General features: G+C 40.1%; 1 protein-coding gene across 3 annotated transcripts in view; it reads left to right on the top strand.

Annotated features, from left to right (window-relative positions):
• The window catches only part of CYFIP1 (cytoplasmic FMR1 interacting protein 1), an 86,956-nt gene extending 75,636 nt beyond the window's left edge, over positions 1-11,320 (top strand). For 2 of the 3 annotated variants that reach the window (XM_058736925.1, XM_058736926.1), the window contains exons 26-30: positions 2,206-2,278; positions 2,835-2,929; positions 7,351-7,589; positions 8,066-8,213; positions 10,504-11,320. In XM_058736925.1, the coding sequence (XP_058592908.1) occupies positions 2,206-2,278; positions 2,835-2,929; positions 7,351-7,589; positions 8,066-8,213; positions 10,504-10,668 (720 nt within the window). In that variant the 3' untranslated portion in view covers positions 10,669-11,320. Of the gene's footprint in view, positions 1-2,205; positions 2,279-2,834; positions 2,930-7,350; positions 7,590-8,065; positions 8,214-9,839; positions 9,967-10,503 lie in introns of all 3 variants that reach the window. The other variant, XR_009263942.1, reaches the window with a different exon arrangement.
• The last annotated feature ends 2,609 nt before the right edge of the window (positions 11,321-13,929 follow it).

Raw genomic sequence — 13,929 nt, 5'->3', positions numbered from 1 at the left:
TGTATGCCTCTCTCTTGCCTCTCAACGACCAGGGCTCCCTCCTCTCTGCAGCACCCATGATCTGTTTCTTCCCCAAACCATGTCTCTGCACCTCCTACCTCCCTTGAGGTGGACTCTTCTCTCCCTCTAGTTGTGCAGTTTGTTCATTCAGTCCTTAGATCGATGTCTTGGGTATTCAGAATGATTTGATATTTATCTAGCTATGTTCGAAGTACGAGACAAGCCTAGGGACCCCTGCTACTCTGCCATCTTAGCTGTGCCTCCATTAAACTTTTTATTTTAGAATAGTTTTGATTTTAGAATAGTTTTCATTGCTTATTTGTTTTTAATGGTAGTTTTTATAGTTTTTAACAATAGTTTTTATATTTATAGTCTTTAGTTTTTATTGTTTTTATAGCTGTTCTTACTTTTTTGTTTGTTTGTTTGTTTGTTTGCTTCGGTTTGGGGGCAAAAATTTGAGCTCATTGGCAATAACACCTGGAAGCAGCACAGCTGGATGAACCACCTGTCTTGAATGGTATTGCTGGCCTGTAGGCTACTTTACTGCCTGCACAGCTCTCCTTGTGTGTGGCTCTGCCTCCAGCATCCTACCTGGTAGCTATGGTCCCTTGTCAAAGTTTCCCATCCTCCATCCATTTTCCTGAGTACTTTTCTTGCAGTCAGTCACCTTCCAACTGACCCCCTTACACTCTGACCATTCATTCATCTCCTCATTATTGTTTTCACTCGACAGTAAATATATCCTGGAGATCACTCTACATTTCTTATCTTTTTTGAGCTGCACATTATTCCATTGACATCACACTTCATTATGTGTTTGCGTACCATGCAATCATCATCTGATCATGTCCCTTTTTTTTTTATCTTGTTCTTCTCTCCTCCACACCTTCTTCGCCTAGACTAGAAGGCCCAAGCGAACAGGTCCTGGGTACACTGGCCCAGAGGTGGCTTCTACTACATATATTCTGCATGAAGAGCTCATGCTTTGGTGCTAGCCTCAGGAATAGAAGGCAGAGTGTGGAGGGGTCAGTCTCCTGGTTGAACAGGTCACAGCTAACTGGCTGCTGCACTAGATTTATGTTAGGTGACCATAGGACACTCACTTATAAGTACAGAAAGTCTTATCTTCCTTTTCTTGGTCTTACCTTTGCCATCATCTGGGGAGATCCTTGGAAGGGAAAATAGCATCAGTTGGTATATATCTTGACCTTCTGTTAATAGTTCTTTTGTTTAATAATTTTTTTTAATTGTAGAATTATAAGATTTTAAGATGGGTATACAGTAGAAGGTTCTGTGGAGAGCCTGATGTAGATTGAGAGAGAGCTTACTCACCTCTTCTGCCTGCCCCATGGTGAACACACCAATCTTAGGGACCCTTTTTTGTGGTTTAAGAGCCTTCAGACTCTGGAAATAAGCCCTGTTCTTTTTTTAAAAAAATTTTTTTTTAACGTTTATTTATTTTTGAGACAGAGAGAGACAGAGCATGAACGGGGGAGGGTCAGAGAGAGAGGGAGACACAGAATCGGAAACAGGCTCCAGGCTCTGAGCCATCAGCCCAGAGCCCGACGCGGGGCTCGAACTCACGGACCACGAGATCGTGACCTGAGCCGAAGTCGGACGCTTAACCGACTGAGCCACCCAGGCACCCCAATAAGCCCTATTCTTGACCACCTTTAGATTCATGGTGGGTTTTTAGTTCTGCAACTCTTGTGATATTAGAAGTAAACTCTACCTCTACACTGCAATATTCTGGAGAATGGGTCTTCTTTTTATTACCTCTTTAAAAGAGTTGTGTTCCAAAAGCAGGTTCAAGATGACTACTCAGAACTTGGTTTGGGTGCAAGAATGATGGTTTCTTTCTGCCTCTAGTGCTGCTCACAGAGGAAGCACCTTCCTCCTGTCTATGCAGTGGTGTCTTGTTATAAAGTCTTATAACTCAGTTACAAACTTAAGAGGCAGGTAGCAAAAGTAAATAAAATTTGAAATTCAGTTATTCAGGTGTACTAGCCACATGTGGCTAGTAACTAAGTGTATAGCACAAACAATACATTTCCATCATTCCAGAGAGTTCTGCACAGTGCTGCTTAGACTATTTATTTTACACTAAAATGACAAAGATATAGATCTTGTTTTCAGCACCAGACTTCTGTCTGTCTTTGCGGTGAGGTAAACTTCCTAATGCAACCTTCTGTTCCTTTGCTGTAGTCTTTAGAAGAAGTGTGTGACCTATTGCATGCAGCCCCATTTCAGAACATCTTGCCAAGAGTCCATGTGAAAGGTGAGTTTCTGTGCCTCTGACCAGGGAGTCCAGATTGCCTATGCAGTGTTGAGTGGTGACACGTGGTCTTTGTGACCAGAGAATTCAGTGCTAGTTTTGTTTGAGTTTGGTCCCTGTTCAGTCATAACTGAAGGTAACTGGAAATGTAACATAGTTAAATTAATATTGAATAATTGAAATATTTAAGACTAAAACGGTATATCTTGGATGTGCTTCAGAATAGCAGGGGACGTTGAATATCTATGAAACAAGAGTGGCACGAGTTGATCCTCATTATAACAAATGGGTACAGAGAGTTTTTGTACTATTCTTTGATTTTGATTACATTTATAATTTTTAGTGTTTAAAAAAATGAATATTGAACAGAAAATCAGTTCTGTCATTTTGAGTTAAAATATCAAATGAACCAGTTTTCTAAAACAATGTTCAGAGAATCTGTGTGTATAATTTTAAGAAATCTTCATGTGTTTCTTTGACAAAATTAAACTTCAGCAATCATTTTCCATGCAAAGGAACAGAAAGTTAAAAAAAAATTAAAATTTTTTTTCTACTGCAGAGGGAGAGAGACTTGATGCCAAAATGAAAAGACTAGAATCAAAGTACGCCCCACTGCATCTTGTCCCTCTGATTGAAAGACTGGGGACCCCTCAGGTAATGCATACTGTGACAGCTGTCACTGTGGCAAGTTTGGTATGCACATCAGACCACTGGCACGGCTGGGGCTTCAGAACACAGGTTCTGGATGACCCACCCTGGAAGGTGTAATGAGGTTGGATGGGCCCTCTCAGGCCTCAGTGTCTCCAGTGGGGTTTGTAACTGGACCTTGTCCCAGGATGATTGGGAAGTTTAAGTGAGCTAACATGTGTAAAGGGCTTAGGACATCACCTAGCATGTAAGATGTACACAGTAAATGTTACTTTTTTGTGTGGTCTGTCCTTTCATGAAGAAGGCTTTTTTCATAGGTTTTTAATAACAGAAAGTGGGAGTCTCCTATAGGAGGCAAGGTGTCAGGGTAGAGTTCCATGATTTTATATCAACTTAAGCTAGAGCTGGGTTTCATAGTTGTGGCACTGTCCCCAGTTTGGACCAGATAATTTTTTGTTGTGGGGGCTGTCTTATGAATTGTAGGATGTTGAACAGTATCCCTGGCACAACAGCCTCATGGAAATATAGCATAGAAGCAACAGTGTGAAAAACACCTGAGGCAAATGAAAAGGAGAGTAGTTTACTCATCTCAGAGCGCATCTTGGAGGGATTGAGATCCTTAAAAGATTTCTCCAGGAACAAAGGAGCTGGCAGGCACCATTTCCATCCCCTGCCCCCAGCATAAACTCATGGCCACCTTCCGTATAGCCAGCACCATGTTGACACTTACTGCCTAACTTGCTAACATTGCTACCCCACTCCCCGCTGTGCTGCAGCAGATCCACGCCCTCTAGACAGGCTCACTTTCAGTCCCAGTATAGCAGGAACCCCCTACAGAGGACTGGTGCTGCACAAACTTTGCTAATACCACCAGATACCAGGCTCCCCTGCCCCTTGCCATTACAGCTCCTCCCCTCCAATATGCTCTTGGCCAGAGCCCATCGAGGGCAGTGCCACAGGCCTGGCAGTGTGCAAGTACCTTGACAAGGGTCAGTGCCAGTCCAGAATGACTCTTACCCTGGACAGAGGGAAAGATAACCACACACACAAGTCAAACGGTGGGCCCAGCAGTTGGCTGGGGGCAGACAACCAGTCTGGCTGCAGGCCCTGCCCACCAACGAAAGCTCAGGGGACAGTACAGGGAAAGCAGCTGTAGTTTGGTGCTACTGCATCTCTGGCAAACACCTAGTCTGACCCAACTCAAGCCCTAGGCAGCATGAGACTGGCCCATTAACACCACAGGGACCAAGCAAGTACCCACAATAGGCAAAGAGCCACTGCAGACAACTGAAGGAAAAGCTCAGCCACAACAGCAGGACACGCATAACATATATAGGAGACACACCTTAAGTGGCACTACAGGACCTCTTCATAAAAGCTACTTCTTTCGAGAACAGGAGACATAGCTGATTTTCCTAACACATAGAAAGAGACACAGAGAGTTCATTCCTAGGATGCAAGGGTGGTTCACTCACCACTGATCAATCAGTGTGATACATCAGTAAGAGAAAGGATAACAACCATATGATCATCTCAATAGACTTAGAAAAAGGATTTAGCAAAGTACAATATCCATTCCTGATAAAAACCTTCAACAAAGTAGGTTTAGAGAGAACATACCTCAACATAATGCAGACTTTATATAAAAAACCCACAGTGAACATCATACTCAATGGTGAAAAACAGAACTTTTCCCCTAAGATCAGGAACAAGACAGGATGTCCACTCTCACCAGTTTTATTCAACTTAGTACTGGAAGGCCTAGCCATAGCACTCAGGCAACAAAAAGAAACAAAAAGCATCCAAATTGGTAAGGAAGAAGTAAAACTTTCATTATTTGCAGATAACATGATACTATATATAGAAAACCCTAAAGACTCCGTCATAAAACTACTAGAACTAATAAATGAATTCAGTATATTCCCAGGATACAAAATCAATGTACAGAAATCCATTGTACTAATCTGTACACTAATGAAGGAGCAGAAAGAAATATTTAGACAATCCCATTTATAATTGCACCAAAAATAATAAGATATTTAAGAGTAAACTTAACCAAGGAGGTAAAAGACCTGTACTCTGAAAATTATAAAATATTGCTGAAAGAAAGTGAAGATGATAGAAACAAATGGATAGATATTTCATGTTCATGGATTGGGAGAATAAATATTATTAAATATCCATATTAGCCAAAGCAACCTACAGATACAATGCAATCCCTATCAAAATACCAACAGCATTTTCACAGAACTAGAACAAAGAATGGTAAAATTTGTGTGGAACCACAAAGAAATCCCAAGTAGCCACAGCAATCTTGAGAGAAAAAAAACAAAACAAACAAACAAAAAAGCTGAAAGTATCATAATTCCAGATTTCAAGTTATATTCCAGAGCTGTAGTAATCAAACAGTATGGCACTGGCACAAAAAGAGATCAATGGAATAGGGTAGAAAGTCCAGAAACAATGCTTCAATTATATGGTCCATTCATCTTTGACAAAGGGGGAAAAAATACGAAATGGGAAAAAGATAGTCTTTTCAACAAATGGTGTTGGGAAAACTTGACAACTACATGCAAAAGAATGAACCTAGATCACTTTCTTATGCCATATACAAAAATAAATTCAAAATTGTTTAAAGACCTAAATGTGAGACCTCAAACCATGAAAGTCCTAGAGGAGAACAAAGGCAGTAATTTTTCTGACATTGGCCATAACAACATCTTACTAGATATGTGTCTTGAGGCAAGGAAAACAAAACTATAAAAATAAACTATTGGGATTTCATCAGAGTAAAAAGTTTTTGCATAACAAAGGATACAACCAACAAAACTAAAAGGCAAACTGCTGAATGGTAGGGGATATTTGCCAGTGAGATCCGATAATGGGTTAGTATCCAATATATATAAAGAACTTATACAACTGACACTAAAAAACCAAATCCAATTAAATATGAGCAGAAGACTTAAACAGATATTTCTCCAAAGAAGACATCCAGATGGCCAATAGACACATGAGGAGCTAACATCACTCATTCATCATCAGGAAATGCAAATCAAAACTACAATGAGATATCATCTCACACCTCTCATAATAGCTGAAAGCCTAAACACAAGAAACAATAAGTGTTGGCAAGGATGTTGTAAAAAAGGGAACTTTCTTGCACTGTTGGTGGCAATGCAAACTGGTGGGTCCACTTTGGAAAACAGTATGGAGGTTCCTCATTAAATTAAATAAATAGATAGATAGATAGATAGATAGATAGATAGATAGAACTATATCTAGGATCCAGTAATCGCACTACTGGGTATTTACCCAAGGAATACAAAAACACTAATTTGAAAAGTTAAACGCACCCATTTTTATTGCGATATTACTTAAAAACAAGTTATGGAAACAGCCCACATGTCCATTGATAAATGAATGGATAAAGAAGATATGGGGTATGTATGTGTGCATGTATACATATATACATATACATATATATGTATATGTATGTGTGTGTGTATATATATATATATATATATATAAACACAGTGGAATGTCATTCAACCATCAAGAAATGAAATCTTGCCATTTGCAACAATATGGATGGAGCTAGAGTATAATGTAAGCGAAATAAGCTAGTCAGAGAAAGGCAAATACAATGTGATTTCACTCATATGTGGAATTTACAAAACCCAACTGCAGAGAACAAACTGATGGTTGTTAGAGGGAAGGTGGGTGAAATAGGTGAAGGGGATTAAGAATAAAACACTTTTCTGAGGACACCTGGATGGCTCAGTCAGTTGAGCACCTTACTTAGGCTGAGCCTTGTGAGTCTGAACCCCTCATTAGGCTCTGTGCTGACAGCTGGGAGCCTGGAGCCTGTTTCGGATTCTGTGTCTCCTTGTCTCTCTCTGCCCCTCCCCTGCTCCCCACTCGTGCTCTCTGTCTCTCCCGCTTTCTCTCTCAAAAATAAATAAATACACTTAAAAAAAATAATTTTCTTGATGAGCACTGAGTGGAATAGTTGAATCACTATATTGTATACCTGAAACTAATATGACACTGTCTGTTAACTACATTGGAATAAAATTTAAGAAACATTTTTTTAGAACACAGTATCCCTGACCTCTGCTGACTAGATGCCATTCACCTCACCCCAAGCTGTGACAATCAAAAATGTCTCCACACATTGCCACATGTCTTCTGAAGGCAAAATCACTCCCAGTTAAGAACGGCTATAGTAGACAGTTCTCCTAGACTGAAGTATATTTAATCTAGTAAGACATATATGTAATAGCTGACATATTTATGTTGCTGATGCTTATTTCTAGAAATCCTCTTCTGCAAATTAGGATAGTTTCAAGTAAGTCAGAAATAAATCTGGGTAGTTTGGTTTCAGCAGTGAGCCTGCCATGGCTCATAACATTCCATCCTTTCTGCAGCAAATTGCAATAGCGAGAGAGGGGGACTTGCTGACAAAGGAACGTCTCTGCTGTGGCCTATCTATGTTTGAAGTCATCCTGACTCGGATCCGGACCTTTCTGGACGACCCTATCTGGCGTGGGCCTTTGCCCAGCAATGGAGTCATGCATGTGGATGAGTGTGTTGAGTTTCACAGACTTTGGAGTGCCATGCAGTTTGTCTACTGCATTCCTGTGGGAACACACGAGTTTACAGTCGAGTAAGTGTACTCAGTGGATGGGGAAAGTGGGAACAAGCTGGCGTTAGGCTCACATAGAAGACTACATTCCTCTGGAAGTGGACTAGAAGTTTTTCAAGTTGCTTTAAAGCTATTTAAGTGGAAGTTCTTAATGCTCAGGAGGTGACTCGGGGTGAAGTTTCTAGGTATTCTCTGAACCCATGGAAACTTAGTAAGTTAAGTTTTCTTAACTGTGCATTTTCTAGGTGGGGGTGTCCACAGCTTCATAGAATCATTGTTCTTGGAGGGTCTGTGATCTGAAAGAAGGTTAGGAAACAGTGTGCCAAAGGAACTCAAAAGAGACTTTTACCAAAAATGACACGTCATCTGCTGCTTGGCGTTCCCTTCCTGGCCTGTTCCCAGTAGATCCCTTGGTCATTGAATTCTGGACACCGAGTTGTAAAAGACTTTATAATTGTTTGTGATTGCTTGTTGTCCTTGTTGCTTCTTGTTTCTAGGCAGTGCTTTGGCGACGGGCTCCACTGGGCTGGCTGTATGATCATTGTACTTCTTGGGCAACAGCGGCGCTTTGCTGTCCTGGATTTCTGCTACCATCTACTTAAAGTCCAGAAACATGATGGCAAAGATGAGATTATCAAAAATGTGGTATGTGGAAGAGAATCTTCCACTATGTGGAAGTTTCACAAAATATTTACTAAAAGTTATTTTTCTGGGAATGTTTTTCATCCCAATACATAAGGTGACACCAACTGAAGCTTTCTTTTCCAAAATGAATCTAAACATACTTGCTAAGTAAAGCAGTCAGGCAATTCAAATAGTAATTATTCCATTTTCTTTCTCTTTTTAGGGTACTTAGATCTGCTTCATATTATACAACCTTATAGAATCTGCATTTTTAGATTATTGGCATATTATTCCAGTTTCTGGCTTCCTTTGTTATAGTCAAAATGTGTGTGGTTTGTTTTGTTTGATTTCTTTGTTATGACTGCTCTTTAGGTCTTTTTCCCTTTGTCATTTTATGGATTCTTTGTAATTCTAGAAAATACTCAGCCATTATCTTTTCAAATATTTTAGTTTTCTTCCATTCTATTTTCTTTTAGGACTGCAGTTACTTACTTGTTAGATATTCTTCTGGTTTCCATATCCCTTATCCTGTTAGTTTTCTAATTAGGTTCCAAATCCACAACAGATTTCCACAGGTTTAGTGGTTTAAAACAGCACCCATTCTCTCACAGTTCTGTAGGTCAGAAGTCTGGGTACAGAATGACTCAACTGACTTTATTTATCATCTCAAGGCCAAAATTAGTGTGTCTGTAGCACTGTGTTCCTTTCTGGAGCCTCTGGGGATGAATCTGCTTCCAGGCTCATTCAGGTGGTTGGCTGGTTGCAGTCCCTTGCAGTTAGAGGACCAAGGTCCCCATTTCTTTACTGCCCATTGGCCTACATCCTTCTCCTTTCCACATGAACCCCTCCAGCCAAGGTGGGTCAAGTCCCTCCCATGCTTCCAATCTATCAACTTTCTGCTATATCTCCTGCCTCTACCTGAAGGAAGTTCTCTGCTCATATGATTAGGTTGGATTCACCTAGAAAATCCAGGGTAGTTTCCCCATTTTAAAGTCTAATCTTAACTACATTTACAGTCTCTTTTGCCATGAAAGGTAACATTTTCATAGGTTCTGGGGATTCAGGCATGGACGTCTTTGAGGGGCTACTCTACCTTCCGTATCTCCCATTTTCTTGTCTCTCTGGGCTGTTCCCAGAGTACTTTATTCAGTTATCTAATTCATTCAGCTGTGTCTAATCTGCTGTTTTTAGTTTTGAGAAATACTAGTTTATTTTTAAATTTTTGATTCGGAGGATGCCTGGGTGGTTCAATCGGTTAAGCACCTGACTTGATCTCAGGGTCATGAGTTCAAGCACAGCATTGGGCTCCACACTGAGTGTGAATCCTATGTACGTACATATATACATACATACATGTGTGAAGCCTACATATATACACACATACATACATACATACTTACAAGTTTGATTTAGTTCAAATCTTGGTGGTAATTGATCATTTTATCTTCTTCACTGAATTTTTCCCTTTTTTTTTTTTACACATTTGATGTATTATATTTTTTAATTCTAGTATGTGAGACCTCAAAGGTTATCTCAAATTCTGAAATGTTTCGTGTGTTAGGTTTTTTATTTGCCAGCTCTTGTCCAATTAAACTTAATTTGGATTGCTTTTCTCCCAAGATATTTATTTGCTTCTCATCTCCACAGGCTGTTACCAACTTGGGGCCACATTAGCCTAATTAGAGGGACCATGGCTTCAGGTGTAGCCCAGCTTGCTTACAGCCCAGGCCATCTCCTCATCTCACTGCTGCTGGTGGCATCTGTCCCTGAGGAGGTCCTGGCTTCTGCTTTACTTCCTGCATAGACAAAACCTGCAGTGCTTTTTAAAGTTTCTTCCTGTGTGTGTGTGTGTGTGTGTGTGTGCGCGCGCGTGTGTGTGTGTCTGTGTGTGTGTGTGTGTGTGTGTGTGTGTGTGTGTCTTTTATTATTAAACTGGGAGGATCTATCAAAGTATCCTGTCTACAATAACTGGAAATCTAAAACTTGTATTAGATTACTGGTCTTTCCCCACTGACTATATTATCTTCATCTTTACATCACCAATTTTTAGCACACAGCAGGTTCTTAATACCTGTGTGTTGAATGAATAGGTCTAAGTTGTAAAAGTAAATCTACCATCAGTAGTATGAAACCGATAGAGAAATGTGTTTAAATGCAAAATACATTCATTGTTCCAATAGGTACATTACAGAGATGTGTGCTAGTAGTTTGCTATAATTTTTGAGAAAATGTGAAAATTCTGACATTTTGAAACATGAAAAATAAATGTACATGTTTTAATAATAAAACATCCTAATTTTAACTGTTGCAGCCATTGAAGAAAATGGTGGAGAGAATTCGCAAGTTCCAGATCCTAAATGATGAGATAATTACTATCTTGGACAAGTACTTGAAGTCTGGTGATGGAGAAAGCACACCTGTGGAGCATGTTCGCTGTTTTCAGCCACCTATCCACCAGTCCCTGGCCAGCAGCTGAGGACATGTACATCATGTTTTTGAAGAGTCCCAGTACTGACTGCATTTAATAACTATAAGGGCATGTTTTTCTTTCCATAAACTATTTAGTAAGATTTTTAGTGACTATTTTTCAGTATCTCTGTGCCTGTTAAAGGGGGTACTTTTCAATTTAAAAGCTTAATTTTATAAAATTATTTTTCTAGACTAAAATTGTATATGCCTTTGGTAATTAGAAAGTCTGAGAATATTAGCTGCTAATTGTTGCCATCATGTTCTTACAGAATTATTTTGCATTTTTCTATGGAATATTCCAACAACTAGCTATGTCAAAATGCTGCTGAGTTCATCCATATATTCCTTAGCAAAGGATCAGTAATGTTTGGGGAAAGATTTATGGACTTAAGAAACTTAATACCAGCTCATTGTAATAAAATCCACTACCAATTAGAATTAAACTTAATGCTTATTTAGCTTTTGTTTAGGGATTTTTCTGATGGTCTTTTATGAATAACCTTTTCTAAGTCATTGTTCCTTTTTTTGTGTCAGTGTGTCAGAAAATAGTGAACTTGATTCCTCTGCTTCTACTAAATCCAGTTGTGACGGTCTAATTTGTAAGGTATGATTTAAAGGTTACAGAAATCAAACTAATAAAACTTAATTGTGTTCATTCATTTAGTGTTGTTGATAAGGTTTTGGAGTGATGGGGGTCTGGAGCCAATGGCCAAGAAAGAATTCTTGACACATCTTTGGTGCAAAAAAGTGATTCTGTTGGGGTGCCTGGTGGGTCAGTTGGTTAAGTGTCCATCTCTTGGTTTGGGGTCAGGTTATGATCTTGCTGGTTTCATGAGTTATGATGAGTTTCATGAGTTTCATGAGTTATGATCTTGCTGGTTTGTTTCATCAGGCTCCACGCTAGCAGCCCAGAGCCTGCGTGAGATTCTCTCTCTCCTTTTTCTCTCTGCCCCTCCCTTACTCACCTTGTCTCTGTCTCTCTCAAAATAAATAAATAAACTTAAAAAAAATTTTTTTTAAACATGATTTTATTAAAGCATGAGGACAGGACCCATGGGCAGAAAGAGCTGCCCCGGGACAGTGAGGAGAGACTGATTATATACCTGGGAGTTGGGGGGGGTAAAGGCAAAGGGAAGTTTCCAAAGAGATTTTCATATGCTAAAAAAGAATCACAGGATACTGGAGGCCTAGCTATTGTCAGGCTAAGGATATTTTTCCCTCTAGCAAAGCGTTAACACTAAGACAGTAGGGGGTTCCTAGAGAAATGTTGTACTCTGTATTTACCTCAAGTATTTGTCAATGGGCTGCAGGTTCTAAGGAAATTTAATTTTACCTGCCATTTCCTTCCTGCCTTTGTTCCCCATATCACTATGGAGGAGAGGGTGATGTTGGGGCTCCAGGTAACTTGAGTCTACAGGTTTCTGGAGATAAGGCTATTGATAAGATTGCCTTTTTCTAATTTTTTTTTTTTTCAACGTTTTTTATTTTATTTTTTTGGGACAGAGAGAGACAGAGCATGAACGGGGGAGGGGCAGAGAGAGAGGGAGACACAGAATCGGAAACAGGCTACAGGCTCCGAGCCATCAGCCCAGAGCCCGACGCGGGGTTCGAACTCACGGACCGCGAGATCGTGACCTGGCTGAAGTCGGACGCTTAACCGACTGCGCCACCCAGGCGCCCCAAGATTGCCTTTTTCTTATAATTTACTAAGATATTTGTAAACTGATGGAGACTCATGTCCTGTATGACTGTGATCTCTATCAGTTAACCATTTGTTTTCTTTACTTTCCTTTGATCTTGGGCAGCCAGGAGTGCCTGAGAAATATCACACATATGGTGGGGGATGGGGTGTTTGTGGGGTGTCAGCCCACCTTATGCTCTCTCATTTTGTGACCCTAAGCCCTTGTTTGGCCAAAGTACTTTACTTATCCCAGTGCACACACCTGGCTCAGTAGGTCTGAGTCTAGGTCACCTGTAACCTTGCAGGAAGGGACAAGACCATGATAGGGAGTAACTGCCATATGGCTTTGGAAACACACCACTAAAACCAAATCCAGCAGCATCATACATGATACTAAAAATAAAGTCTGTGAACGATTCCATTCTACTCTATAACCTTGACTTATTATGAAATGAAACTATTCTTTACAAAAAGTTGCCTAAAAATGTTGCTTTTGATAATGTGAACTAATGGCAGATTGAGGTAGTATCTGTGCTCACTCTATACTGAAAGTATAGAATATGATGAGGAATTACGATTAATGGCTAAATTTAAGTAATTCATTTAATAAGTTCTGTAAGATTCTATTATAAACTAAATCATATGTAGTAAACATTTATGTACAAGACAATTTCAAGTGTTATAAGATGTTGAAATAAGAATTCATTAACCTATGCATTCTCAGTGAATGCAGTATCACACCCAACGGAAGTGAAAATTGATTCTTTATTATGTACAAAGTACAGATACACAGTACATAAACATATAGAATATGTGAGAAGTAAGGGAAATGATTCATTTTCAGAAATACCTCCCCACCACTACCACAATGGAGTCCCAAACCTTTAGACACTTCACTTCCTGTTTTTTTTTCCCCCTTTCCATTTTGTGAGCTTATTTTCACAGGTTGCATGTGCCAAAGAACAAAGGGAAGAGAGACTAAAAGTCTCTGTGACACCTCAAGGAATGTACATTTGTTCCAGTCAGACTACTTCTTGCCTTAAGGGTGTAGGGGATGTCTAGGTAAGGCTATAACCTCTGTAGTACTCAGCCAATGAGGAGCCAGAGAAGGGACTTGCATGTTAGGAGATAAATTGCTATAACTGCCCTGAGTGTGCCTTTCGGTCAGACACTAACTTTCTCAAGAATGTTGATTAAAGCCTCACTTCACTGTGCTCCAAGTCTCCGCATCCCTCCTTTGATTGGGTTGGTGGGCCTATTTCTCACAATTTGGGGGCTTGTCCAGTATTCACCTCAACCTGCGGGGTCCAAGTTCTGAGAAAGGGGAGACACGTCCCACCCTGGTTTGGGTGGCCTTTCCACGGGAGGACCCCTGGCCTCTGCAGGATCCATGGAGCTCGAGACTTTTTACCTTTGGAGACAGAAGAAGTGATGCTGGGGGAAGGGTAAAAGGTACCACAGCGACCTGGTAATTCCGTGCATGGTCCAAGATAGGAAAATTAGACTAAGTACTGCTTGGGGGTCAGGAAATCTTTGGAGGCTGAGTATTTGTGACTGAGATCTATCCTACATACGAAGTGAATGTAG

The sequence above is a fragment of the Neofelis nebulosa genome, chromosome 7 (genome assembly GCF_028018385.1).
Source record: "Neofelis nebulosa isolate mNeoNeb1 chromosome 7, mNeoNeb1.pri, whole genome shotgun sequence".
Classification (NCBI taxonomy): Eukaryota; Metazoa; Chordata; class Mammalia; order Carnivora; family Felidae; genus Neofelis; species Neofelis nebulosa.
Note: the sequence above shows the minus strand (reverse complement) of the source record. Positions and strands in the feature narration are given on the sequence as shown.